Source organism: Hirundo rustica, chromosome 6 (genome assembly GCF_015227805.2).
Source record: "Hirundo rustica isolate bHirRus1 chromosome 6, bHirRus1.pri.v3, whole genome shotgun sequence".
Taxonomy (NCBI): domain Eukaryota; kingdom Metazoa; phylum Chordata; class Aves; order Passeriformes; family Hirundinidae; genus Hirundo; species Hirundo rustica.
In genome coordinates, this window is record NC_053455.1 from 24,834,650 (window position 1) to 24,861,310 (window position 26,661).

At 36.2% G+C, this 26,661-nt stretch overlaps 1 protein-coding gene across 2 annotated transcripts in view; it reads left to right on the plus strand.

Annotated features, from left to right (window-relative positions):
* SLC25A21 (solute carrier family 25 member 21) overlaps positions 1-26,661 on the plus strand; it is a 240,401-nt gene that overhangs the window by 170,318 nt on the left and 43,422 nt on the right. For both annotated transcript variants that reach the window (XM_040067225.2, XM_040067227.2), the window contains one exon: positions 10,329-10,412. In XM_040067225.2, coding sequence (XP_039923159.1) covers positions 10,329-10,412 — 84 coding nt within the window. The remainder of the gene's footprint in view (positions 1-10,328; positions 10,413-26,661) is intronic.

Sequence of the window (26,661 nt, forward strand, 5' to 3'; positions counted from 1 at the left end):
CTTGCTTACTAGGGTAAATTTTAGTTTTACACCAAAATTTCTTGAATGTGTCTTCATGTATCTGTGGGCTCTAAAAGAACTGGCAAGCTACAACTTGAACACACAGTAAACTTTCCTTAGAGTTAAGCAAATATGTTTTTGTTTTGATTTTTACAGAAGTGTACTATTTCTGATAAATTGAATTGCAGAATGCAGGTGCTCCAATATTTCATTAGTTTTACTGCAAGTCACCACAGCAGCAAAAGTCATAGTGCTTCAGCAGAAATTTCATCCTTAACTTGCCTTGTTGTGTCCTAATGTAAGTTAAGAATTGCTGAGATCACTCAGCATGGGTCGATAAGGAATTCCATATAGGCTGTAGTATTGAGGCACAGTTGGGTGGGTAAGAGTTGAGTTTTAGTCTTTAACTCAGAATTTCCTTTTTTTGCTTATTTAAATCTATGTGTTTTCTGTCACTTAGCAGTACAGTTTAAGAGGAAAAAAAGTAATCTTTTCAAGGAAGCAGCACATGCATAATAGGTAATGTCTGTATTATCTGAATTAGCTATTAGTCATTTGAAGTGGTTTGTCTGTTAATAGGAAAGGGCATGTGAGTTAGCATTTTCAAATGCAGGGTATTTAGTTGTATTTTTCAGTAGAATAAGTCTGGTTGTATCCTTTCCAATACTTTAAAAATCTCAGCCACAATATATTAATGAAGTTGTTTCCCTTTCAAATATTTTCCAGAACAAACACTGCTTTCAGCAACTCACAATTTGATTTTGGCTATTCTCCTCTGAAAATGAATTTGGGTTTCTGTGTTTGACCATTTCTTCCCTTTGGGGGAAAAGATATTTTTTGTTATCTTTCTTACTTTGACCATAGGGAGTAAGTGTAATGTACATTTTGTTGTGGTTTGAAAATTTTTGGTGCTAAATCATTTTAATACCAGGAAAAAAATTAACACTACATTCAGCTGTGATAAGATTGATCTCATCAAAGAAATTTAAATGTTAATGAATACTGAAAAGTATTGAACAACTCACCAGAAAATACTCCCCCTACATCTTCATGCCAGAAAGCCACAAAAATTCTTCTGCCTTCTCAGGAGAGGTGCTGTGAGAGTTCCACAATGGACACTGAAATCAAAGCTTTGTTCAGAAAACTGAGTAGAAGTACTTGGCCCTTTCTATAAAAATTGTAGAAGAAAAATATTACTTTTTCCAGTTGCAAGTAGATCTTTAGTATGTTTTCTGAATCTGGCAGGGTTTCAGAGCAGTGCTTACTGTTTGTATTGCAGCTATTGTCCAATAATGACCAGTAAGTGCTCATTTGAAGCCTTTCTATGGCTAATTAGACACGTGCTTGATTTTACGAAGCTGTGTTGAGATTTGCCTTTGTATCTCTTTGGAGTAATGGAGAATACCCTTACCTTTTAAAGGCAACAAAATTACTCCTCTAACCTGGTATCACTTAACTGATAGAGAAATGTTCATACCTACATTTGAATTTTTTAACAGCTCTAATTTGCAGAGGCTCAGTAAGGGGTCATAGATCACAGTAATGTCACAGGACACAAGAATTGCTTTCCAGCAAGAGGTCAAGAGAGTGTTGGGGAGGATGAAGCCAGAAAGCCCTATAAATACGATTGCTTAGACTCTGAGAATGTGAAACCTGTAAATGAGATAGAATTGAAAGTAAGTTTTGATGTTTGAGATGTCCTAGCTACTGGATGTCTGGGAAAACAGTTATGTGACCAGCTGAAGGTCACCTGCAGCCAGACCCAGAGGTCAAATGGGATGTTCTGTCTCACCCCCAATGTATGGTTCATCCCACACCTGTAACCCTCCCCTGAAGTATCAGGTATCTGTAACCCCATTGGCCCAAATCCTGTTCCAGCCCACCTTGAAGCCCCCTGATAAGGGGTCCCAAGGGGGCTGGATGCCCTCTTTGCCTGGCACCCTTCCCCGAGCACTTTCCTCTCTTGGAATTTCCTCTCCCTACTTCTCCCTTCCCCCACCTCCCTAGGCCTTGCCACGAGCTGCAGTCTGGCAGCTCCAAGCAAGGCCTCATATCCTTTACAATAAACCTCATCTTCTAAAACCCAACTTCAGAGATCTCTCGTCTGCATTCATCCACACCATCCTGGAGTCCACAGCAGCAAAGCAATTTCTACAAGAGAGGATATACATATTTGTAATAGAAGCTAAACTGAGATTAAAAAATGGTCACTTTTTAAGCAGGCACATGTTTCACGCTGAAATCAGCCAAACCACATTCTCATTTTTCCCTGAACTGAGACTGCGTACTGGGTTCTTAATATAATTATCATGTAATATATGATTTCTTGTGAAATGTCTTCTAGTCATTAGTTTATATTCCTCATCAGTTTGTCCGTTGTTTCTCTATAAGCTGTTTTGAAGGAAAACATATAAGACTTCATTCAAAACTAATGAAAACCAGATTTCTTCTGTTGATGGCTTAGGCTATGACTGACTATTCATACTTAAAATTATACAAATAGCTCCACCATCTCTGACAATACAAAATTATTCCTTGTGGTGCCATTTTGAATGATTTGTCGAGTTTAGATAAGGCTCAACAGTGTCCATAGGTTTTGGGGGGTTGCTTTCACTTAGGAAACAGAGATTACAAAGGTTTCAGAAATAAACCATCGCCATAAAAACAAAATGTTCTTTTTGCCATTACTGGTTTCTGCAGATTCTTTCACCAGTGTAACAAAGTGCCTTATACACAGGAAGATGTAGACAGAAAATACAAGTAGTGCTTAAATTTGTCTGTTGCTTTTACAGTTGGCACATCCTGGCTGATCTTGTTAAGACCACATGTATTGCACAATCCTTCAAACAAAATACTGCGTGAACTTTCAAATAGCCGTTCCTTTTATGATCATTGCTGTCACTTACATTGTGCTCAGAACTTGTATCTAGGCAGCCAAAGCAAAGCTTCAGTGACAGAATTGTACTTTGTACATAGCCACAACACTGGCAGAGCAGAGTGGAGCTGTTCCTGCTCAGGCAGGACTTGTGGATGGGCTCTTCACACAGAAGAACACTGAAGACATTTCTAAAGGATAATAAAAATATGTATTGTTTGCAAGTCCTTAACTGTGCGGAAAGACTGATACTTTCAAGGAGCTCGTAGAATCCCACAGCTGCCAGTTGTATCTGGGACCTCGGAAACACAAGAGCATTACAGGCCCTGGAGGCTGGGGTGGAAGACAGGCAGCTCTTGCTGTGCACATGCAATAGGTGGGGATACTCCAGCATGGAGCCTCAATCCTTACATTCACCTTGTTGTGAAACATTAAATCAACTATTCTCAGTACTTTCATCCGTGAAATAAAATGGAACTTGCCCATTCATGTGGTTTCTCTGAGTGATTTTTAGCATGGAATGAAAACGTTTTGGTTTTCACTGATTTTGTTGTTGTTGTTTAGAACTCCCCCTCCACACATGCAGTCATTGATGGAACTAGATTATTAAAATATTTATGGTTTGAACTTAGTTTCTGCTGAATTTCTTTCTTGGGAAAACATGAAATTATTCATATATAAGTCCGATGACTAGTTATTTTTGTTATTCTTTTGCAATATTACTGGGATAGAGCTGTATGAAACAGTTAATGGATTAATGTGACCTGCTTCTGGTCAAGTTATTTTTTTCATGTGTGTTTTTTAAAACTACATCTAAAGAATTATTTCCTTCTGATGTCATAGCTACTGTATGTTTGTCCCATGAGCACAATGGAAGAATTAATGCAGGAGAAAAAAACATCAGAAGAGTTCTTCATTAGTAGCTGAAAAAATACAGCTTTAATGTCTAAAATATTAAATAAATAAAAATATATTTACTGTACTGCATTCTTTTTCCCACTGATATTTTTGATGGAAGGACATGCTGCTTAGCTTGAATATAAAAACAAGAGAGAAGGGAAAGTCCTCTATAAAAGGAATAGGAAATACAGGAAAGATGAAGTTCTTCTGGTTAGTGTACTTTTCTCTGGTTTAAAAGTAATAGTCACATTCAGAGAATTGGCTGAGTATCAGTGGAACACCTGAGCTGTTTTGTCATGTTTAAGACTTCATGGTTTTTGTATTCAATGATGCGGTTCATTCAGGGGACATATTTGTCAAAAATTCTAAATTCAGAGTAAGCTGTGGATGTGACGTTCTCATTGGAAAGGCTGAAAGAGTTTAGACCAGGTGTTTTATGAGGGTTCAGATAAATTGCTTTTAGCCAATCTAAAAGGTGGCAACAGCTGGTGATGGTCTTGTAGGGTCCAGTTTGATCAGAACAGCCAATGTGTTCCGTCTAAATTCTGCTGTGAATTGCTGTCTGTTGTTGATCCTCTGTTTTGCCATGAATGTACCCTTATTCAGATGTGGGCTGTTGCTCCTTTCTCATCTGGTGGTGATGGTTCCTCCTTTTGCCCTACTAATTTTTCATGGCAATTTCTGAGGTATTTTTCTCAGAGAAAAAGTACAAATCAGATAGCAAGTGGACGGAACAGACCTGGATTGCCATAAGGCAGAGATCAGGTATGGAATGGACAGATTTATGAGGAACAATGTTTGATAAACACATTTGTAAATGTGAGAAACCATCAGTTTTTGTTTGGTAATTTTTTATTTTACCATCATAGCTGATAGTTGAAAGCTGTTATAAAAATCAGCTCTGATTTATGTTGTAACCTGAAAGCTTTCGGGGTATCTTTACAATTATTTCCATTGTTACTCTTCTTTTTTTTTTTTTTTCTTCTTGGTAAAAATCCCAGCAAATTCCCCCAAAATTCAAAGGGGTGAATAAACTTAACAAGCATTGTTAATTCCAACAAAATGAAAGAAATTGTGATAAATTTTGAAACAAATTTTCATAATGCTTTGCTATCTGTGATTCTGGTTTATTTCTGTAAATTAAATATGAATTGTAAGAAAATCCAAATACAAAAATCTAACTACCATAGATTTGAGACAAATCTCTGGCTAGTATGTAGAATGACTGGAGTAAGTTCTGTTTCTTGCCTGTTCTTTATGTTACTACTTTATTATATTCCTATATGCTTTTCACAGTTAAATAATCATCATAGCAATACTATAATGCTGAAAATATGACCTCTGCAGTAGCAAAACTTGTATCTTTTGCTTAAAATAATTAGGCTTTTTTTGGTTTGAAAAGTAATATTCAGCTCTTTTACAGCTCCTATGATTTACTTTTAAAATAAGTGGCAGAATTATACTCTCAACTCAGTTATTATCCTGTAAGTAGCATAAGCAACTCAAAGAACTTTAGTCAAAAAGTGAAATAAATTACGTTATTGAGGTCCATTTTCCAGTCCAAAGTTTTTACAAAATTTAAGTATCAGTAGATATCACTCATAGTAACACCTGAATAAATGTTTAACTTAACAAATCAAAATCTTTTAAAAATATAATGCAGGGTTTTTTTATTATTATTATAACCATGTGAACTGTTAAATAGTGTATATTTATATAAAACTTCAGACTATACATTTTTTTATCAACATATGAGGGTGGGGTAAATACAGTTAGGGGTGTCTGGAATCATGGGAAATACTCAGAGAGCAAAAAAAGCTGTGCATATTTCCAGTTTTCCAAAGACCATACATTTACTTAAAACTTGTTTTAGATTTAAAGTTGCACAGATATTTTAATTTGTTTGGTTGTTATGCCATATTATTATCTTCTTTATAGCATCTATATATGTCAGTTCCTATGTTTATTTGTTTGGTACTGCACAAACCCCAGCCATGAATGGAAATGTTAGAAGCTGTATTCAAAACTGAGAAGAACGTATGATAAAATCCTACTGAGATGTGCAGAGAAGGAAAATACAGCTAAGGCTGCCATTCTTTGGCAAGCACTGCAGCCTGGTATAAAGCTTGGTTCTCTTTGTCAGTGTTTTTCTTTCCCTCTGAAATCTGTGGTTGAGAATCCAGTCAGCAGTGCTGCATAAAACCAGCAAGCAATTCTGGAATTTATGCATGAGGGTATATAGTCTTTGCAAACCCAGTGGCAACGATTTGATGAGTCTAGACTGCTCCATATCACATTGTGGTTGTCCTGCATAACTGGGACTTAAATTTTCATTATGTGTTTCAATCTAGATATGAAAATACTGATTTCTTCCTTTTAGATTTTAAGTCGACTGAAACAAAGTCAGTATGAATTAGAATTCTTTCTCAAGCCCAGATCAGTAAGTAAAACTGGGAGGATTTTTAGGTACCATTGTGATAAACAGGCTTTAAACTGTATATACCTGGATAATGTAGTAGCAAACATGCACAAGACAACTTCGATGAGATATTCAGCAAACATGAACAAAAAAATTAACAAATTATAGAGGGATATGAGAGAATTTTTTTTTTTTTTTCCTTTCAGAAAGCACATGCATCTATTTGTTCTTCTGTAGATACTGATTCTATTAGAAAAGATAACCTGGAGAACTTTTGCAACAGGAGTAGGGTCAGAAAAGCATGATCTGGACTGAGGATTTTATTGAACTCTGAATGAAATGCTGGCTATTAAAAAAACAACAAGGACTGTGAGGAGTTAGACATTGGAAACAGATGCATATGTTTATGTAGAGTCATTGCTCCACAACATGATGGATCACTTGTTAAATGATAAGTGGTTCAGAGAACTGGTGAAAACTCAAGCGTCTTCTACATTATGGAATTTCAGGCAGAGCCCATTGAGACTTTTGATCAAGAACTGTTATAACCATAAAAAAATGTTCTCTCTCATGCTAGTAAAATAACAATAATTTAGGTGTATTCATTTCACAAGTAAAAGTTCTAGTGCTGATTAGTGTGGGTAAGTTAAAATATTTTCATGGTTTTACATCATCACTTTTCAATGCCTTTTGAACAGACCCCAAAACCTCAAATAGTTTTACACGGTTCCCAATTTTTACAGAGATCCCAACCATGTTCCTTCTGCAGTGAACAAGAAAGGATACTAATGTTCTCATCTTAAACATTATTAGGGCACTTTTGTGTCTGATGAAGCTACTGCAGAGGTACATCCCGTTCATTCAAATGGGACATGGAAGACTGAGCCCTTTGGACTGCTGCTACAAGCCAGAAAAGGAAAATGTGAGGGCCCACATGGCATGGGAGATGGATGTGGGCACTGCAAGGAGCCAAGGGGGCAGGCAGTAAATGCCTTGGATGGTCCCAGGTAGGAAGAGGTAACCTGGGGTGCAAGGTGCCTCCCACAGCTCTGTGAGCGTTGCGGGGCTGGGAGCGCTCAACACCACAGCATTCTGCCCAGAAAGCCAAGAAGCAGGAAAATGACAGGGCAGGAAAGTTAGCCTGATGCTTGTTCTTAAAGTGATAAAGCTTGCAGTAAACACAGAATGTGTTGAAGTGTCCAGTGGGTTCTGACTCTGGTAGTGAGTAGGTAGTCACTGGTAGTGAGTGGGAGGTCATTCATCCCTGGAAAAGCATTGTTGGACATATGGCAGTTCAGCATGGCACTGAGGGCTGCCTGCCATCACACTTCAAAATTATTAGATCAGAAGTTAGTGCTCCGATGGTATTTAGAGGGGAATTTATCTTTTTTTTTGTCTAGCAAAAGCTAAAAGGATACAAGGCAGCCATCCAACTTTCAAAAATGCATGAAATTCAGTGGTTTTATAGTGCTTTTAGAAAGGAACAGTTTTGAAGCAGAGAAAGCCATTACATATCCCCTAGTTGTGTTCATTCCTCTAAACAATCGTTAAAAACAGGCCAGGTCGGTGGGTTTTTTAAGGGAATGCTTTAGCTCTTCCGTGTTATTAAGACTAATAATAGAGGCTGCCACTGCTGTCTCCAGGAAAACAAACAAACATTTTTTTTTCAGCTCTTCCCTGAGCTTCTTATAACAAGTGCTGTTGATCAATTAGCTAGTTTATTAAAAAGTTACACATGATTTTATTGAGGCAAGCAATTCTGAATCAAACAACCCAATTCGCAGATCTAGGTTGAAGCACATAATTGGCATGTATTTTAGAATTGCTGTTAAAGCTATAAAATAGATTTACTAGGGAAGGAATTGATCCAAAAACCCTAAAGGAAGGAATATGTTATTTGTGTGACTCAGAGTTACAAATGGATTCATTTAATACTAAAGTTTTATCTATGTTAAAACAGATATCTGAAATAAATGTAAAGCTTCTTTGACTTAACTTCTTTAACAAGAAATTATCCTTCATCTGATAAAACATAAATTACCTCCAGCATTGTTGCATTTCTTATGATATTTCTTTCATTATTACTATCAAAGATGTGTTTTTATTAAATCATTTAAATTCAGTTGAGCAGTTGCCAATGTGTAAGCTGTAAAACAGAATTACAAAAATGTGTTCGCTATGTTGTTGAGATCCGCTGTGACTCTGCAATTGAAGCCCCAGTTCAACAAACAGTTTTGCGTGCACGGTTTAGTGGGGAGGCGTACACACGTGCAAGTAGGACATTGCTGAGTATTTGCAGGGTGAAAGAGAGCAAAGTGCATTATTCAAGGGATATTTTGGAAACAGTGATAGTTTTTTGAATTTGCAAGGAGGCCAAATCTTGAAACTTGAGGAAAAGAGTTTGGGTTAAGAAAACTTTATTTTTAAATACTTGGAAGAAGATGTTATTGGTGAGTTTTTGCAAGTTTTCTTTAAGAAAAAGAAAGGCATTTTTGATTTTGAACTGAGATGTATAAATAATCAAGTCTTAAATATATTAAAATGTGCATAGAAACTAGGTTCTATTATAATTTGGAATGCTTGATTGCCATGATGTAAAAGCTTCTGTAGCTGATATTGCTGTTGGACTTTGTGTGATGGCATTGAAGCATTTTTTTTTACTATTAGCCTTCCCAAGGGATCTTTTCAGACAAAATGTTATGCACCAGCTCTTACTTGAGTGTAAGCATATTGAATAGCATTCTTCTTTCTGCCAACTTGGCAGCAAGTTCTCGTGCTAATAAAAGAGGTTACCCCAGATAGAGATCCCAGATGTGCCTGAACTACTTTTATTAGTAGGACTATGGAGGGACTCAGTGTTTCTTTCCAACTGTTTTCAAAAAAGGTGTGGGCTTGCCTTCATAATTGCCCAAAGAATTGCGTCACTAGAATTTTTGTTCCTCAAACTGAACAAAAATTTAGATGTGTTAGCACAGAAATATTGATGTTCGAAACAATGAATGCCTTTTGCCACAATACAAATGTTGACTTGACCCTATTGAATTCTGTGAGAGAGGAAAAAATTGCTGTTTAACCTTGAGTTAAAAATACCTCGGTTCGTTATCTCATATAAATGAGATTCTGTATCGTGATCAGAATAAGTAACAATTGATGTTTCTCAGAACAGCAGTATACCTGTGGCATGTGGTGTACTTGACTGTAATGTGAATTATTCCTTGTGGAGAATTATTATTGTACCTAGTGATAAAGCAAGTATAGTGATTGCCTGATCTGGGGCTATTTTAGACTGGAATTGTCAACAGCAATTTTTTTTTTTTTTTTTTTTGTGCTATTTGGCAATTAGCAGTTTAAAAGGAAGTTATGTTGCTAAAAATTAATATAAATATCTCCATTCTATTTACTTGAATGTGCCAGCTGCAGTTTTGGAACTGAAAGAAATAGGATCCTCTAACTGAGATACTTAGTAAAATAATATAGTTTGTTAAACTCGCTGTTGCTATCCATAAATCATAACAATGAGAAGTTTACAATCCTAAATCATAATCTTGATTTTCCTTTCAAGGCCACAAGCTTCATGTCGAAATTTTTATTGTTGTCAAAATGTGAATAGAGAAAATAAGGTTTCAATCAGAATAATTCATTGTGTGCTTTTATTGTTCATCTTATTATTGAATTATGAAAAATGAGTGGTGCTGTAATATCTGATCATGTCTCTGCTTGACTTTTGTTGTAATTGTGTCAGATATAAAAAAGAGCAACACATTATAGTATTTCATTTCAGATTTTCAAAAGCAGGGTCTAACTCAAATACATTAGTTTCAGTGGGCTTTGGATCAGGCACAGGGTTAACAGCTTATTTTTCAAACAACTAGAAAGAGGTGTAAATGTCAAAGGTGATAGCTATACTGTGAGTTCCATAAACTACAAAAAAAGTTACTACTAAAGCTTTTTTTTTCCTTGGTTTAACAGCTTCTATGAAGACAGTGTTAATAAGTATATCAGGAACAGTATATAATAATGAATCAGAGATGTAAAAAAACCCTTTAAAACTCCTTTTATATAATAATTGGAAAGTTAAAAGTGACTTAAAATCCCTGACTTCTCATGCTGTGATGTAAATTGTATTTTTTTTAGGTTCCAAATTCAAAGAGGGAAAACTGATCCAACCAGTTACAAGAGCCTGGGGGACTGTTTCAGGACTATTTTCCAACGAGAAGGGTAAGAGTATATGTTTTTTAAATTGTCAATTTTATGCGACCTTTCTTAATCACCCATTTTCCAGACATTAGATCCTCTTTATATTCCAGTCTTTTTTTTGCAGTTGCAAGAATTTGGCAAACTTAGTCTTACATAATGAGCACAATTTGAAAAGTCTTGATTAGTCTAAATTAGACTCATAATGCCAATTTTGGTTATTATAATATGTTGAAGAATGCACAGCTGTATAGAGACACTGGTGCAAACCCTGCTTCAGCGCCAGAGCAGGATGGCTGCATCAGTGTATTGCTGAATCTTCACTCTTGTGTTTAGTCCTGGTTTTCCAAACTAGCTCAGGCTGAACATATAATTTGTCAACAAGCTCTGATGAAATAGCATTCCCATTTACCTGTGGCAGACAATGTTTCCAGGACCTGTGTAAGCAAAATTCCACAGTTTTTCAGTTTGACAGAATATGGAAAAAAGGGTTATGTTCATCAGTTACTTGAACTGTACTGGCATCATAAGGTACCACTGCTCTAAGCCAGAGCTCCTTTAAGGGAGCTGGGTTCTGATCCAGAAAGGCAGTTAAATATAGGCTTAATTTTATGAGCAGTCCAGTTAAAGCCAGTGAATGTAATGGGATCAATCATATGCTTAAAGTTAAGCCTGTTATCCACAGGAGCTCTTTGGAAGCCAACCTTTAATCAAGGTAACTCTAATTAGTAAATCCCAGCTGGCAGGCTTTCCATAAACTTTTTTAATACAATAGCAACCCAATTTATTTTTTTTATCCATATACTACAGAAACATTTTGATTGGAAAAGACCTCTGAGATCATCAAGTCCAGCCTATAGATCATGAGTCCAACCTAAATATTCATCAAAATGGAACAATTCTTGTATATAGTGGCACAGATGCTGGGTATGGAGGTAGCATAGGTGCAGTGAGACATAGACTTCCTGCATCCACAAACTGCACTGGAAAAACAGAGGTGAGATGAGCAGTGAAAATTAATAACTAGACCAGTTTTGTTTTCTTGCAGTGAGATTTAGCTAAGCTATACTTCCTAAGTACCTCCATATAGAACTGGATGGTTTGAAATTAGAATGTAGGGACATACAAAGAAGTTTCATGGAGGTGTTGAAAGGAAGTTGTCGCAGCTGCCCTTATTAGTTGTAAAATCGTTTTTCTTGAGAGATTAATGTTGTGGGTTTTTACTACAATAGACATTAATAGCATAAAAGCTAAAAAGATCCCACAGAAATTATAATCTGTGGCTTCTGAGGTTTTCTGGGCTGAGTTAATGTTAACGCATATTGTTTCTCAAAAGAAAACTATTAAAGTATTAATACATACAGAAATGTAGAACTATTTCTAAATAGAAATCTAGTTCCAATATTTAAATCAGTGAGTATGAAAACAGTAATTATATCATCCCAATTCACTAGTATTTTTCATATCTGAAGGAAGAGTCTAAATCAAGATACACCTTCCAAGTTAATTGATTATTCATTGTTTTTTTCCTATGGAATTCTTGTGCTCCAGTATTGGAACTAGAATACTTTTAATGTTTGTATCAAGTCATGAATCTGTGAGCAGGAAAAAGAAGATTATTACATGAAAATATTTTATATTTAAATCACAATTTAGCAGTGGGTTGCACAAAATTTCTGTTGAGGAAGAGCTAATACAGGGTTTTACTTGCTTGTTTCAAAAGCAGTTAATGGTGATCCAAACAAAAAGCAAATGTCATTAATACCTCTTTTCCTCCAGGAAGTTAGACAGAGGCAGAAATTCACATTTAAACAGAGATCAGTAGTAAGCACTATGAAAAAGAAAATTAGATAAAAAATCTCAGATTAACTATAATGGTAAATTCCAGATAGAAATAAGAAAATAAATCAGTTAATCCTGAAAAACCTGTTTGACTCCATGAGCCTTTCATTCTTGTCTGCACAAGTTGTCTGGTTTTCTGGAGCATGGTGATTACAACAACTGTGAAGGAAGTGAGGGTGGAATGTGAATTATTTTAGTTTGTGGAAACCTTTAATCCTGATAACCCATTCTGCATGTGACCACAAGAATATGCAGGAGAGCCCCAAGAAAGGGCTTCACATTTAGATACTAAGCAAACGAAATCAGTTTATGAGGTGTTCAGACTCAGGTGTGTAAATCTGTGAGGAGGGTATAAGAAACTCATTTATGCCCCATGTTCATTTCATACTGGCAATATGAAACACCCCTGAAGGTTTGTGGCATTTTCTGAAAATATGTAAATATCTAAATCTATAAAGAGCTTAGGCATAAACTAAAGTGAAAAGAACTAAGCTAAGCTAAAAAGGGTTTAGGCATCTTTCTCCAGCACTCTGAATTTCCCTTTGGCATCCATGATTTTATGTTAAATTGGCTAAAAAAAACCCTAACTAAAGAAACACAGTGGAAAAGAAGTGTTACTAATGGCCTGTCCCCGAGAATGTTTACATTTGGGAATATCACTTATGCTGATTTTTACTTAATTTTTCAGTAGTAGCAACTAAGGTAAGCCAGAATGTCAAAGCTGAGTTCAGACAAGACACTTTATCGTGCCTTGATTTTTTGACCTTGTTATGTTGTGGTTAAGTATGCAGAATTAGCCTAGGAAGTTTTTTTCTGAACACATATGCAAATGTTTCATTCGCTGCGGTGGCTCTTACGGAAAGTCAACCAGTATTATGTTACTACAGTATCACTGTGGCAATCTGGTGATTTCAGGGAAAGCTTTTTCATCACAAATAACAGCCAGAATTCTTCAACCATCCCTCTGATTTTGTCCTTATATACAATGAAAAGGACAGAGGAAACAATTGTCTAACCACTGACAGAACACTGTCCATTTCAAAGAGTCTGAAAACTCCTTTATCACAAAACACTAGAAATCTTTTAACAAAACCAAGCAAACAAACACACACAAAAACAAACAAACAAAGAAACAAACAAACAACACCACCAAAAAAACCCCACCAAGACAACAAAACAACAGCCAGGAAAAAGTCCTACAAAAGCTCCCTTCCCCCAAACTTTGAGTATCTCTTTAGCTGGAAATAAATTTTCTTCATGGGGAATTAAAATCTTCAAAGAAGTATCCATCCCTTGAACTCTTTTCTTGTCTTACAAGAAAATGGGAGCCACAAAACATAAAATTTATTTAAGACTCACTAAACAAAGGCTCAGTCAAGCAGAGCATTGAAGGTCACATAACTTTCTTTTAAAGGGAGGCAGAAGTATTAACTTCAGGGATTTTGTGAACTTGTTTGGGGAGCATCCAGCCACTACCAATTGCACTGGAGCTGCAGTGGTGGGAATACTCTCAGGTGATAAGCAACTTCTGCTCAGCTGGATTTGCTAGGAGCCATGCAGTAAAGGTTCTCTGGTTTCACTTATGAGATGATGCATGAATTGACAGATCTTTGACAGCGAGGTAAACACACCAGGAGCATATCTGTTTATTGAGGAGTGACAGCTTTATAGCCAACATAAAAATAATCTGATGCTTATTGGAGAAAATGTTTGGATACAGGATTAACTCAAACCATTGACAGAGAAAACTTCTCTCTGTAGATCCAACAAATAAGATGTTAGATTTTGTTAAGTGACTGATTTTTAGATCATCATGATCTTTACTGCATTTGTATTCACTTTTTTTTTGATGGTGATTTAAGTTGGAATTTGAAATGTAAGAATAAACCAATGTTCTAGCAGAATGTATATGTTGTATCTATATTAAAGACACATGGTGTTGTGTCTAATATTAAGAATGGAAAATTATGCCCATCTGCATTGTCTTAATCTGCAGTTACAGCATTAAAATGAAGGATGCTTTTGTTTCAAGTCTGTAAACAACTTTGTTATTATAAACTTGGATTTTCATGGGCTCATAATTTTAACAGTAGATGTTCTGGCTTATAGCTGGGTTGTTTTTGGGAGGCACTCAGTCAAGAAACCTGTTACTTTCTCATTCATTTGTTAACTTGCCTGAAATAGGAAGGGTAGTAGTGTCCTGGATTCCAGTTTTATAATTCAACACTGCAATAAGTTACAGTTTAAAGTGCTTGTTAGCCTTTCTTAGAGCTAGATGGTCCTGGGAAAGTGCAAAACACAATTGTCATTAATTTCAGACTTCATTACTTCTGCTGAGTTATTTGATTATTTATGTTTAATTTGCTTTGGGAAGGAGCAATTACCTTCACATTTACACAGTCCAATAGCTTTATAATTATTCCTGTCTTGTTCTCAGCACCACCTTGCCACTCTCTTGTACCTATAATTGTCTGTATGACCACACACACACACCTCTTTTTTAATAATCAGCACCCTGACTCATACATTAATGGGATTAGGTTATAAAGCTGCACAAAGCTTGTCAGCTATGGGTGGAGTATGTGGGAGAACAGCCAAGGCTAGGCAGGAGCTGGATGAGTGCAGAGTCATCAGCAAACACTCAGAAGCTGGAGGGCTCCTGGTTTATGTGATATCAGCAATCATGCATCAATTAAGGAATTTGCTCGCACTCCCCTTTGTCTTGCCTAGTATGTCATGGTAACACGTGTTTGAGAGACTGCAGCAGTGCCCTTGAGGCCTGGCTCTCCCACCTGGCTTCAGAAGATGCTCTGCTGCGGCTAAATGCCAGCAGGTCAGGGAAGGAAACTGGCAGAGTTGGCAGCCATGCAGGCAAGCACCAGTCTCTGGCACTCAGCAACATCATCGCTGACCATTCCTGCTCCCAAATAAGGGTTGTACAAGATACAAATACTATTTTTCGTCTGAAGCCTTCAATGAAATTTCCAGCCCGGAAAGTATGACATTGTCAGTTATGCCAAAAATCCCTTTTCCCAGTATGCATTTATAAAGGAGAAATTAATTTCCACTTACAGGAGGCATAAATTCTTGTGGTATCGAAAGACCAGACTTTAGGCTCTGCTTTCAGTGCTCTGAGGGAAGCAGAAGTTGTAGATTAAGATGTTATTTCCCCCCACACACAGCTATCTGCCCCACTTCTTCGTTTCTTGTTAGCACTTCAGACCAGGAGGAGCAGAAGTGAACTTGGAACCATGACTGCTTGCTACATTCAAGAATCTTATTTCTTAGTAGAGAGTCACCTTCACTGAGAGTTTCAGAAACTGTGATCTTGCAAACTGAAGTACAGGTACCTTTTCTGCCTCCACTTCAGGAACAGTAACTTCCAACTGAGCACCGAGGAAAGTCTACTAGCACTTATACTTCAAGAGAAAAAAAATCTATATATAGGTCCATCTCTCTTCTAGTCCTACTGGCCTGTCTCACTTAAACTCGTAATACTTGTACCAGCCTTGCTAAAGTGAGCCTGAAGATGCTAAAAAAAAAGCACTGCATCACAAAAATATCTTATCTGTATATGTCTTGATGCATCCCCATAGTTCATAGTATATTGATAATTTTTCTTCTTTTCATCTGTCATGTTGTAGAATTATTCTGTGGATCACATTATTCTACATTGGCATCTTCTTGCCATACTATTGTGTTTATTGCAGACTTCACTAAAAACCTGTAATTTAGAGTAGAAATAATTATAACATTCCTGTGTAAAATAATATAATCCAAAACATAAAGTCTCAATTAAGTTATATAAAAACTGTTGAATTGAGAACTCTAATTGAAATTATAAAGGACAACATAGTGGCTTAAACTGGGAACCTGCGTTAAATCAGCTGACTTTCATGAATAAAATTAATGTCTTAAGGCTGAAGCTTTGAACCCTTGTACTTGTTTTGCACATTTTTAAAGAAGAAATGCTCGGTGTTAGAAAAGCTAGGATTCATATATTTTCAGGGAGCATGAGCTTGCAATAAACACTAGGTAGGGACATTGCGTGAGCTCATAATACATAATTTAATTTATCAACTGCTTAATCAGTACATTTATTTTTGAACTCAACACTCCTCAGCAAGTGTCCTCATGCCTGTGCAGTTTGGAAGACAGGATCCACATGGTCCTGTGGGAAATTGGTCTCACATATCTGCAGTGAAAAGAAGAACGATGCCGTAGCATAGACTAGGTGCCCCACAATCAAAGAATTTCAGAATTTCTTCTGGCTAATTAGCAAGAGCTCCTTCTTCACTGTCTATGACATATATATGCAGAGTAATAGATCTTCTCTCCCTAAAACTCTTCTTATGCTAATTACTCTCACTTTACCCCTTGGCCTACATAGACCTGTGTGCAATATCTGGTCTTACTGTTTTCAGTTTCATCTCATTGTCTCTATTTTATCTGGACTTGTGTCTTAAAACCATCATTTTTATTCTTACTCTGAATGGGTGCTGAGCCATAAAATTTAAATGATGGTGTAGCCTTGAATAAAGTAATCATAAAGACTACTTTCAAGATTAAAGGAATGAATAAAATTTGACTGACAGAATTTCCCTGATAATTTACTTTAACATGTTGATTTATAATATACTCAGAGGTTTTAGATCAAATATGGCCACAAAGGAGACATCTTTTGTGTATTTATATGAAGACAATGTGCATTATGCTTTCTTTTGTATATAACCAGTTCTTAATCCGGTGCCAGCAATTCTAAGTGGCTGGATGCTTTTGCAACACTAGTGAGTCATAAAATAAATATGATACTTGCTCTTTTAACCAATGGGTCTCGAAACACTTTGCAGAAGAAGCAAGTGCCATTATCTTAAACGTACAGATGGGGGATATTGATGTGTGAAGTGAGTCAAGCAGAGTCAAGTACATCTGGACTGGAGCATGCACACAGGTGGTTCTCACAGAGCGTGCTGACACCATCTTGCTTATTTGGCCCATGGTAGCACCTGAATATGGAAGCTCTGAGGAGGAACATGTGCTGGACACGAAATTGCATTATTTGATACAGGTTTCTAATTCAGAAGTTTTCTGAAGACTTAATCAGCAGCTCATTTTATGAAGTAGTTGTCTGAGGGCATGCATGGATGTAGTGTTAGGTTCAGGCCTGAAGCTGGATAACCTGAGTGCAAGGCTAGCTCCCTGTTCATGGACTGGACTGTCTCCAGAGTCAGCAGTGTTTACTGATGTTACTGTCATGAGGTTCTCATCATCCTATTCAAGCAAGAATTCTCCGCTCCTGACTGGAGGTTCCCTACCCCCATCTTCATATGTTAACACTTGAAAACGTAAAAAAAGAATAGCTTTGGAATGTGAAAAACTTTATGTGTGTAGCTGTCTGAAATACAGTGAAGTTATAGTGGTGTAACTAAGGGCAGCATTTGACTAACCACATTTTTATTACTGGAGAACACACATTTTACTTGCAAAATTTAATCTGGTATATATGGCAACGCAGTAAACAAGAACACTCTTTTAAAGAGAATCACTTCTGAGAATCATGTGCTTTAAAGATGAAACATATGCTTATTTATTTCCCAGAGGAACAAAACACAATAAAATCATGTAAATATTAAAAGCAGCTTAGAAGTAAACAGGCCAGACGTTAACTGGCGTTAGTTGTTATAATTTCCTATGGCCACTGGAGGTACACCCACACTGGGTGTCTGATCTGCATTTTTTAAAGTTTCAAGCTGTTGTATTTTTTTCAAGTATTTTCATATAGTTTTAACCCTAAACACATGATGTCTCAAGTGTCTCTGTTTTCTAATACTATAACATATATAGAATTCATTATAACATTATTATTTATAGAAGTAGCTCCCTGGAATCAGATGACAGCATCATAAGATGCTCATATTAAAGAAGTAAAAAGATACCTACAAGAATTGTTTGCAATCCATTTTAATCTATCTACTCGGAAGGTCAGTGGAAGGAAATTGTTTAATTCTTATTATTTTAACATTCAAATATATTTGTCATTTTGCCACATTAGGTTCCTGATGGTTTCAAACATCATGTTTAAATAGATCAATGTAATAATTGTCCTTATAATAAACCTTCTGTTAGGTCTAGTGTGTGGAAAACACCATACTATGCTTTATCATCAAATTTGCTGAACGTGTTTATGTTCTCTGAAAATGTCTGCCAAATTTGGTAGCCCAGGAAGATGGCCATGAATTTCTCCTGTTTCAGTAACTGGTTCGGCATGAAAGACTGCAATGTTTCACACAGGTTTCACACACTATGACATTCCCTGGTGCTCCAAGCAGAGGTTTGCTCCCGGGACCCTGCTGGAGACATTTCTGCCTGGCGCCGTTCTCCTCACTTCTTCCTCACACGGTGCTGCCTCTGAGCCCTAAAAGCTCCGTGCCTTGGTGCTGCTGAGCTGAGAGCCACCTAGAGTTAGAGAGCTGGGAAGAGTTTGTACAGGCAGTGCCATACATGCTGTCCTTCCGCACGGCTTCCTTGGCTCCCCTGGGGCTGTACGAAACTTTCAGCTAGGGAGGATCTTTCAGGCCAGGAAAGAAGTCCCCCCAGAGTTCAGTCACAGCCAGGGCTGCATATCCCCTGAGCAAACATTTCAGGAATTACTGCTAAATGCTAAATTAAGAGTAAGCCACACTTTTGGACCATGCTGCTTTTTGGGGACCTGTCCCTAAAAATCTTGCTTATTCTGAAATTATACCTCTGTAGCGCCATTAAAGTCTCGAGAACTGAAACCTGTGTTTAAAACATGAGAAACTGATTCAAACCATGATGGAGAGATGGGGGATTCGGGGGGGAGGTGGGGGGAGGCTGTTTCTCAAATCTGAGCTGGGGCAAGGCTGTCATGCCCAGTTTCAGGCAGACAAAAAATCTGAAATCTGTCTGAAACCTCTGTCTTACCAGAAGAAGTAGCTCTGAAATCTGATGATTGTCAGTTGTCAGGTATAAGAATTAGCTATCCATCAGTTATGTAAATCTAGCCATTGCATTTAACATTTCATAAACACTGTAGTGGAGGCATCATGAAGTGCAAAATTAATTGCAGGTACATGATGTGTTTTTTTTAAAAGACAAGTGATTATTTATGTCTATGTAATTTGGGCTTCTGGTAGCTATTATTTGATAACCTTTTCTTTAAAATAAAAATTCCACTGTATCAAGGAAAAAAACAGTGACCAGAGAACAGATAAATCATTTTTATGTCCTTAGAACAGCTGACTTCACACTTTTATTACATTGTTTGAAATAGCATCTTTTCATCTGGAAAGAATCAGTTTAAAATGTGATTGTCAACACAACAAAACCAGCTTTCTGTTTAAAATGGCTTCTCGTGAAGCTTAGAACTACACTTTTGCCAGGATTTTCTTTACAGACTTTAGTTACTAGAACCAAGAGATTTTAGATGGGATGTTCACAGGAAATACCTGGCAGACAACATAAAATGCAAAGTAAAGCATTTTTATTTTAGTTGTAGAAAGCATGCCTGTGAAAATGAGCAACAGTGTTTTAGGTCAAAAGCTTTGTTTCTCAAATAAAAGTTTCTAAGCGGCAGTTTGAAGTGGGTAAGAGAAAAAATTCTCATTAATTTTTTTGTGTCCTGACCTAATTAACCAAACAATGTACACTTAGCATATTTCTTACACTATATCTCATACTTATTTGTAATGGCACTCTTATATCTCTGTCTAATCTGTGTGTCTTTACCTCATTTAAATTAATTTCTTTACTGGTTACATCTGAAAACACAGCTTTGTCTCTTTTATGCCAATTCTTTTAATCACTATAGTCCACAATTTTTAATTTGTATGTTACTTAGATTGATTTGAACAACTAAAATTTTTACATCTGTAAAAATGCAGATCAAGATTCTGTGCCAAACCAAATACTTTATTCAGTGATAAAACATTTTCACTTAAGAAATAACTAAGCTTTACTCGGTTAAATTAAATTAATAGTAAAATTAAATACATTTGCTCATTTTTTTTTTTTTTTTGTAATTTTTAAATGTGTAATTTTTAAATTGCAAAGAGGTAGTAAGACTATGGCAAGCTATTAGAATGGATAGGTAGATTTTTTTCAGTAATCATAGTTTTCTTGTTTTCTTGTTTAATATATTACTTACAATAGTTTCAGTAACAATTTTGTATTATTAAGAGTGGAGGTCTCTTCAAATTTTTTCCTTTTTTTTTTTTTTTTTTTTTTTTCCCCTTTTTAATGTTGGAAGTTAAATACCATTATATGAGAAGCTTCTAAAGTAAATCTTTGTTAGGAAGGCAGTCTTTTTGTTGAGCCATGGAGCTGCCATGGCAGCAGTAACTGCTGGAGAGGCTGGCCATTCATCCCTGGAACCATCACCAGCCCCTCTTCTCTTTGCAAGGTTCTTTACCCAAACTGAAGTCTTCCTGTATATCATGCTTCACATTCTGAAAAAAATTTAGTAATCCAGATGTTGAGAATATCCATGCTTGACCATGAGGAGAAAATATTTCTCCAAAACAGTGTGCCAAATCAAAATAAAAAGGCAATTTAAATAGCTACAAATATTTGACAGTTACACAGATTTTCCATGGAATGCATCCTAAATAAAACAAGATAAAATGGAATTAGCATTGAGTATGGAAATATTTTCAAAGACTGTTTCTGTATAATGCTAACTCATACTTCAGGGCTTGTTGCATTCCATGTGACACAGATAATCAAACTGTGAAAAATAAAGTTTATTTTGCTTGTTATGTTATTGGCCTCTTCAAAGAAAATAAAATTCTAAATATGTATGAGATTGGGTGGGTTTTTTTGTTTTCATGTTCTTTGCTCAGGCAACTTACAGCATGCTGTGGTTTTTTACCCCATAAATATCAATACTAGCTTTAGTGACATAAAAATAGTTTTATTTAATTCCAAAGCTGTCTACATCAAGTGTAGTGTGTGTCTAACACGCTGCATCTCCTTACAGGAATGCGTGCATATAAGCACAGATAAACTGCACCATTGCGTTCTGTCTATCCAGCGTAGAGAGCTGCTTTCACAGTGAGCCAGCAGCCACTTCCTAGTAAATTTCTGAAGTTTTCATGTCACATATGGGGCAGTAATTCTGGCTAAAGCATTGGCTCCAGTTATGAGTGCAAGATCAATTCTGATGCTTTTGTTATATGGCTTGCCTTCAGTATTTGTCTATTTTTGTGTATTTTAGCTCTGCCTGAACTTGCATACACGCTGTTTTGTAGCTGACTATCATACACTGGGTGTCTCATACAGAATGATTTTTTTAGTGTTTATTTCACTCTGAAAAATGGATTTCTTCCATAATACATAAACGTCTCTGCAGCATAGGAATTAGATAGCCAAACGCAATACATCTCTTCACTGTTCTCTGTAGGAGTAAAACTCTATGGCTAGGATAAATGCTTCTACAATCCTGCTGCCTCCTAATATAGGAAGGGGCTCAGATCACTTACCATTAAAACATTTCCTAGTGAAACTCATTTTTTCATCATTTTAATCCCACATAAACTAACTTTATATCCTGACTTAAGAAATTAATTTTGATAAATGCACCTTCTCTAATTTGTAAAAACCTACTTGCAACAAATCATATATCCCATTTAGGTCTTAATTCAACTATTTTTCTGTATAAAATGCTTCATCAAAACTGGCAGGTATTTTAAGAGCTGATTTTCTACACCACTTTTGTTGGAAATATCATATATTCTGTCTGATTTGCCATTTAGTAAATAGGTAGTATTTATTCTTTTGATTGCCACTGTGATGTAGAAGACTAAATCTGGCCTAAATTTTGTGGCTAAAAGTGCTGGCTGGTTAGCATTTCAGCTTTTGTTTTAAAATATTTTCACGTATATGTCTCTGTATTTGAAAATGAAAAATGGTATCCTTGCATAATATTTGGATTTTCTTATACTTATTGGGTGACAGCATATTAAAGTATTTAATCTCATTTTTTCATACTTTATTCATAAATGGATAATTTAATTTAAGTAGCAAATTAACTTAGGATTTCTTTAAGAAGAATGTAAAACAGCAACCCAAAACTTTCAGTTAATTTTAAAAACTCCTGCACAAATTAAATATGTTGTCACAATTTTGGAAAAAATAAAACATCTCTGACCACTCATGTTAAAAGTTGCAAGTAATTAATAATTTTCAAAGCGGTAATATAAGGTCAAGAAAAATAACAGTGCATTTTTGTACGAATAGCAATTTTCTTCAACTTTCTTCAAAATTTTATAATTTTAATTTTATCTAGGGTTACATAAAGAAAAAAGGTGAAAATTAATTTAATATGTTCCTGGGAATAATTGATTTAAAATAAATATATTTATAGATAAATAAATAAATATTGGTTTAAAAGGTGAAAACTTGGCTGGTGAGCAGTTTAATACAGGGAAAGTTGCAAAATGCTAGGAATCAGTGGCAAGAAAATTTTCTCAGCATCCTATTTGGGAAAATGCTGTTTTTAAAGCAGGTCTTTCTAAGTTACTGTGAGGGAATGCTTGGAATTTCGTCTTTCTACCGAAAAGGATTGGTTTTCCCTTGATTGTCATCAGTTTGCTGGGTTGTCCTGCTATTTAAGCTATTAAAGACTGGTGTGCTTCTTGGTCTCAGGTGATCCATAAAAAGGAATGAAGCCTTGGGAAGGCAAACCACCACCAGACTGGCTCGGTGTATCAGCCTTCCATGACGGAAGCTCTTTGTTGAGAATTGCTGGCAATTCCAGCAGTTTCCAACCGAAGATAAGAGCCAGCGTTCTCAGATAATGCCCTCGATCGCACACCTGATGACAGACTCCTGCATGCAAGTTTTTTCAGGTGCTATGTTTGCTCAGTAATCCTTCAGTGCCAATCTTTTCTAAATGGTGAGCAGGTCCCGTCAGTAATGGACATCAGCCATTAGGCTTGTAATATTTGTCATAGATCAGGTTACAGCTTTGTTACTGCAGTGTGATGAATGGACGCTGTTATGCTCAAAGAAAATAAGAGCTATAAATTTAGCAGTCAGTACTAAATGAGTTGCTACTTTAGGGGCCTGATTCTCATCCTTCTGAAGTCAGTGGAAACTGTTCCGTTGGCTAAAGCCTTTATATCAGGCCTTCCATTTTCTTTCTCTTTTAAGGAACACAATCCAGGCTTGCCCTTAAATACAGTTCCTCCTTCCTTACTTTAGGCAAGTTTACACCTAAACAGTAATTTTAGGGGAACTCTTGCGTTACCTGTGTCTTAATGTTGATTTTCTGTGCAAACGTTTGGATTAAATGTGGAGGCATAGCGTTGACCACAAAACTTGACAGATCACTCATGAGCTAATCACAAATTAAATTGAAGGGTTCAAAAATTCATACAGTATTTCTTACAGATTTTTTTTTCAGGATCCCAGTAGTTCCTACACCACATTTTGAAGTTTGTGCTCTGATTTATGCTTTCTTTGCTTGTAGCTTCATTCAGAAGCTGCTCTGAATGGAGTTTAAAAATTATCAGGGACAATAGAATCTGTCTGTGGCCAAAGTCTGAATAGCGTTTCATGCTTTTTGCAAATTTTTAGGGAAGCTCAGATAGCACCTGAACAATCTCTAATTCATTAAAATAATTTCTGATGACATAAAGATGATGCATTTCCTTTTTCTATTCCAGGATATAGGAATACAGATACATATTAAAAGTAAGGCACGGTTTTAAGATGTAAACCATACAAGCATTGTTTGTTACCAGTCTGGTGTGGACAACAGTTTAAGCTGTGTAGGGGCTGCTAAAATACTGCTTCTACCCATATCCATAAAAGTTCTGCATGACTGTTTAGTTAGTAGCTAGAATGTTTGCTGTAGCAAATCCAATTTCAAATGACCTAATAGATATCCTGCTCCTTGGAGAGGAGCTATCATCTTGCTAGAAAGTATATGGCAGTATGTTAAATGCTTAAATGTTTATTCTAATTTTTACCTTAAAATTGATCCCCTCAAGTTCAACCTGTAATTGCTAAACAGGCCTAATTTTAATACTGTAGCTTGTGGCAGTATTTTGTAAAGATTCATTCTTTCCCATTGCTTTGTAAATGTTAGTTCCCTTCTTTGTGCTTCCAGTGAGATGACCTATATCAGATATAAAAACGAAAACAAGTATACATGTACAAAAAAAGATGTAGGAAGAGAAGAATCAGTAGTAGAAATACACTGGAACTTGTATAGGTTGCTGTGTTAATGCTGAGATACTTCCTAAATGAAATGCATTCTTGGGGGCATTTGACAGAGAAGGGGTCTGGGTAACTGTGGTAGTAAGAAGAGCAAAAAGAGAAGGAAAGAATTCTGTACGAAAAGATGACACAAATGTATTCTTGTTGCTTTATGTAAGCAATAGCATTTGGTTTTGAGTAGAGAACAAATTTGTTGCAAACTAAAGTGTGCAGGTCCTAGTTCTTATTGCTTAGACTATACACATGCCCAAAAACTCTTAAAAAAAAAAAAAAACCAAAAAAAACCACCCACCACAGACAAACAACAACAACAAAAAACCACACACAAAAAAAAAAAAAAAAAAAAAAAAACAAAAACAAAACAAACAACAAAAGAAAAGTAAATCCAGGATCTTTGAGCAGTGCAATCTGCTGCTGCTTGCCTGATCCTCAGAACTTTCTTTGATTCCTTCTCTGCCAGGTAAGTAATTTCATTCGAAATGGAGCTCACACTGCCTTCCCGAGCAGAGCATGTAAATTTGCTTCTGTCCTGCTGGGTGATCATTATATATAGTCTGCAGTGCCGTAGGCTCTATATAAACAGTTCACCTTTTCCACAATCATTAGTGACCTGCACATTTATGGATTGTTTACCAAGTTCTTCTGCACTACCTTTCTAAGGTTTTTCTGGCATATTACCTAAGCCTGTGTTTAAGAAAACATATTAAATAACACACTTCTTAATTTTACAGTTGCCCTAAGTTTTAAGATATTCAGCAAAAGAAGCAGAATTAAGACACCTGTAATTCTGTCATGTAAATCGTGTGCATTGTGGCACCAGATGTTTAACTGGAATTTCTGCAAGTCTACATGGAAATTGTATGAAATTTGAATTCAGAGAAGACTGTAGAAAGTACCTATAATATATGGGTTAGTCACTATCTATTATTCTATTTTTCTTCATTTTTTTTAATTGCAGTTATTTTCATTTGTGAAGTCTAGATAGAGTGTTCATTGTCATAGAAAATGTTCCAGATAGCAATGGTGAAATGTGAGGATCCCTGATAGCATTCTAGCTAGCCTTCGATGTCTACATTTCCTACCTTAACTGATGCATGACCAAAGCTTCTGCTTCTGTGATTCATATGAGACCATTTTATAAACACCTGTGAATAGAAATTCTCTCACAGGAAGAAGTTAATTAAAAAGTGCTTATATGTGTGTAACTATAACAGAAACATCTAAATGACACTGCTTGCCCATCACTGAAAAACAGCTGAACTAAGAATTCTGTTAGCCCTCAGGGTTTGCTACTGACTTCATATGTTGCTTGACGGTATTTCATCAAAAAAGAAACTAACTAAGCACCTATTTGTGTTTAGCAGAACTTTGTATAACCCTTGATAGTGTGGGACAAAATCTGCTTTGTCCTTAGAGCCAACTGCAAAGCTTGCTTAGCAGCCTAGACAGACCATCGTCCTATCCAGAGAACATTTAAACAGTAAAGCTGGCCTGGGTGTTGCAGGGAGGAAGATGTGGTCAGAGCACCACCATGTGTGTCCACAGATTTCCAGAAAGTCCTGCCAGGACAGACCCTGGGACAAAAGGCAACATGTTGCAACTTAAGCTGTGGGCAAGGCACCATGACTGGGAAAATGAAAGAACAGCTACTGTAAAGCTATAGTACAAATTGGTTATGAATAAAGCTGATTATAAAACCAGTCCTGCATAAATACATTTCACTTAAACCAGAATATCTGTACCAATAGTTCTAGTGCTCTGAAATCCAGTGCGTGGTTCCATGAACAAACTACAAGCTACTCTTTTTCTAAATTATGATTATTCTTTTGGTTGAGAAAAACAGTATTAACACAAATTAAACTGCTCTTTTTGGACCATACCAGACAAATGGGAGAAAAGAGAAAAAAAAAAAAAAAAAAAAAAAAAAAAAAAAAGCCGGGTCCGAAAAACCACACCCATATGGTTGGGCTCCTCATAAAGTATGGTTGTGTCTGCTACCTTGTGTTTTAGAAACAATATCCTCTGAAATATATTATCTGTTATACAACAGCTTAAAGAGCTTGACCAGGAGCTCAAGATCCTTAGTCTTTCTGAATACAGAGGAATCCAGACCAGTAGGTCCCATTTGCTGGAGTATAGTCTCATCACCATTTTGAAGCCAATAAGAGGTGGGATGTTAAAGCTTCTG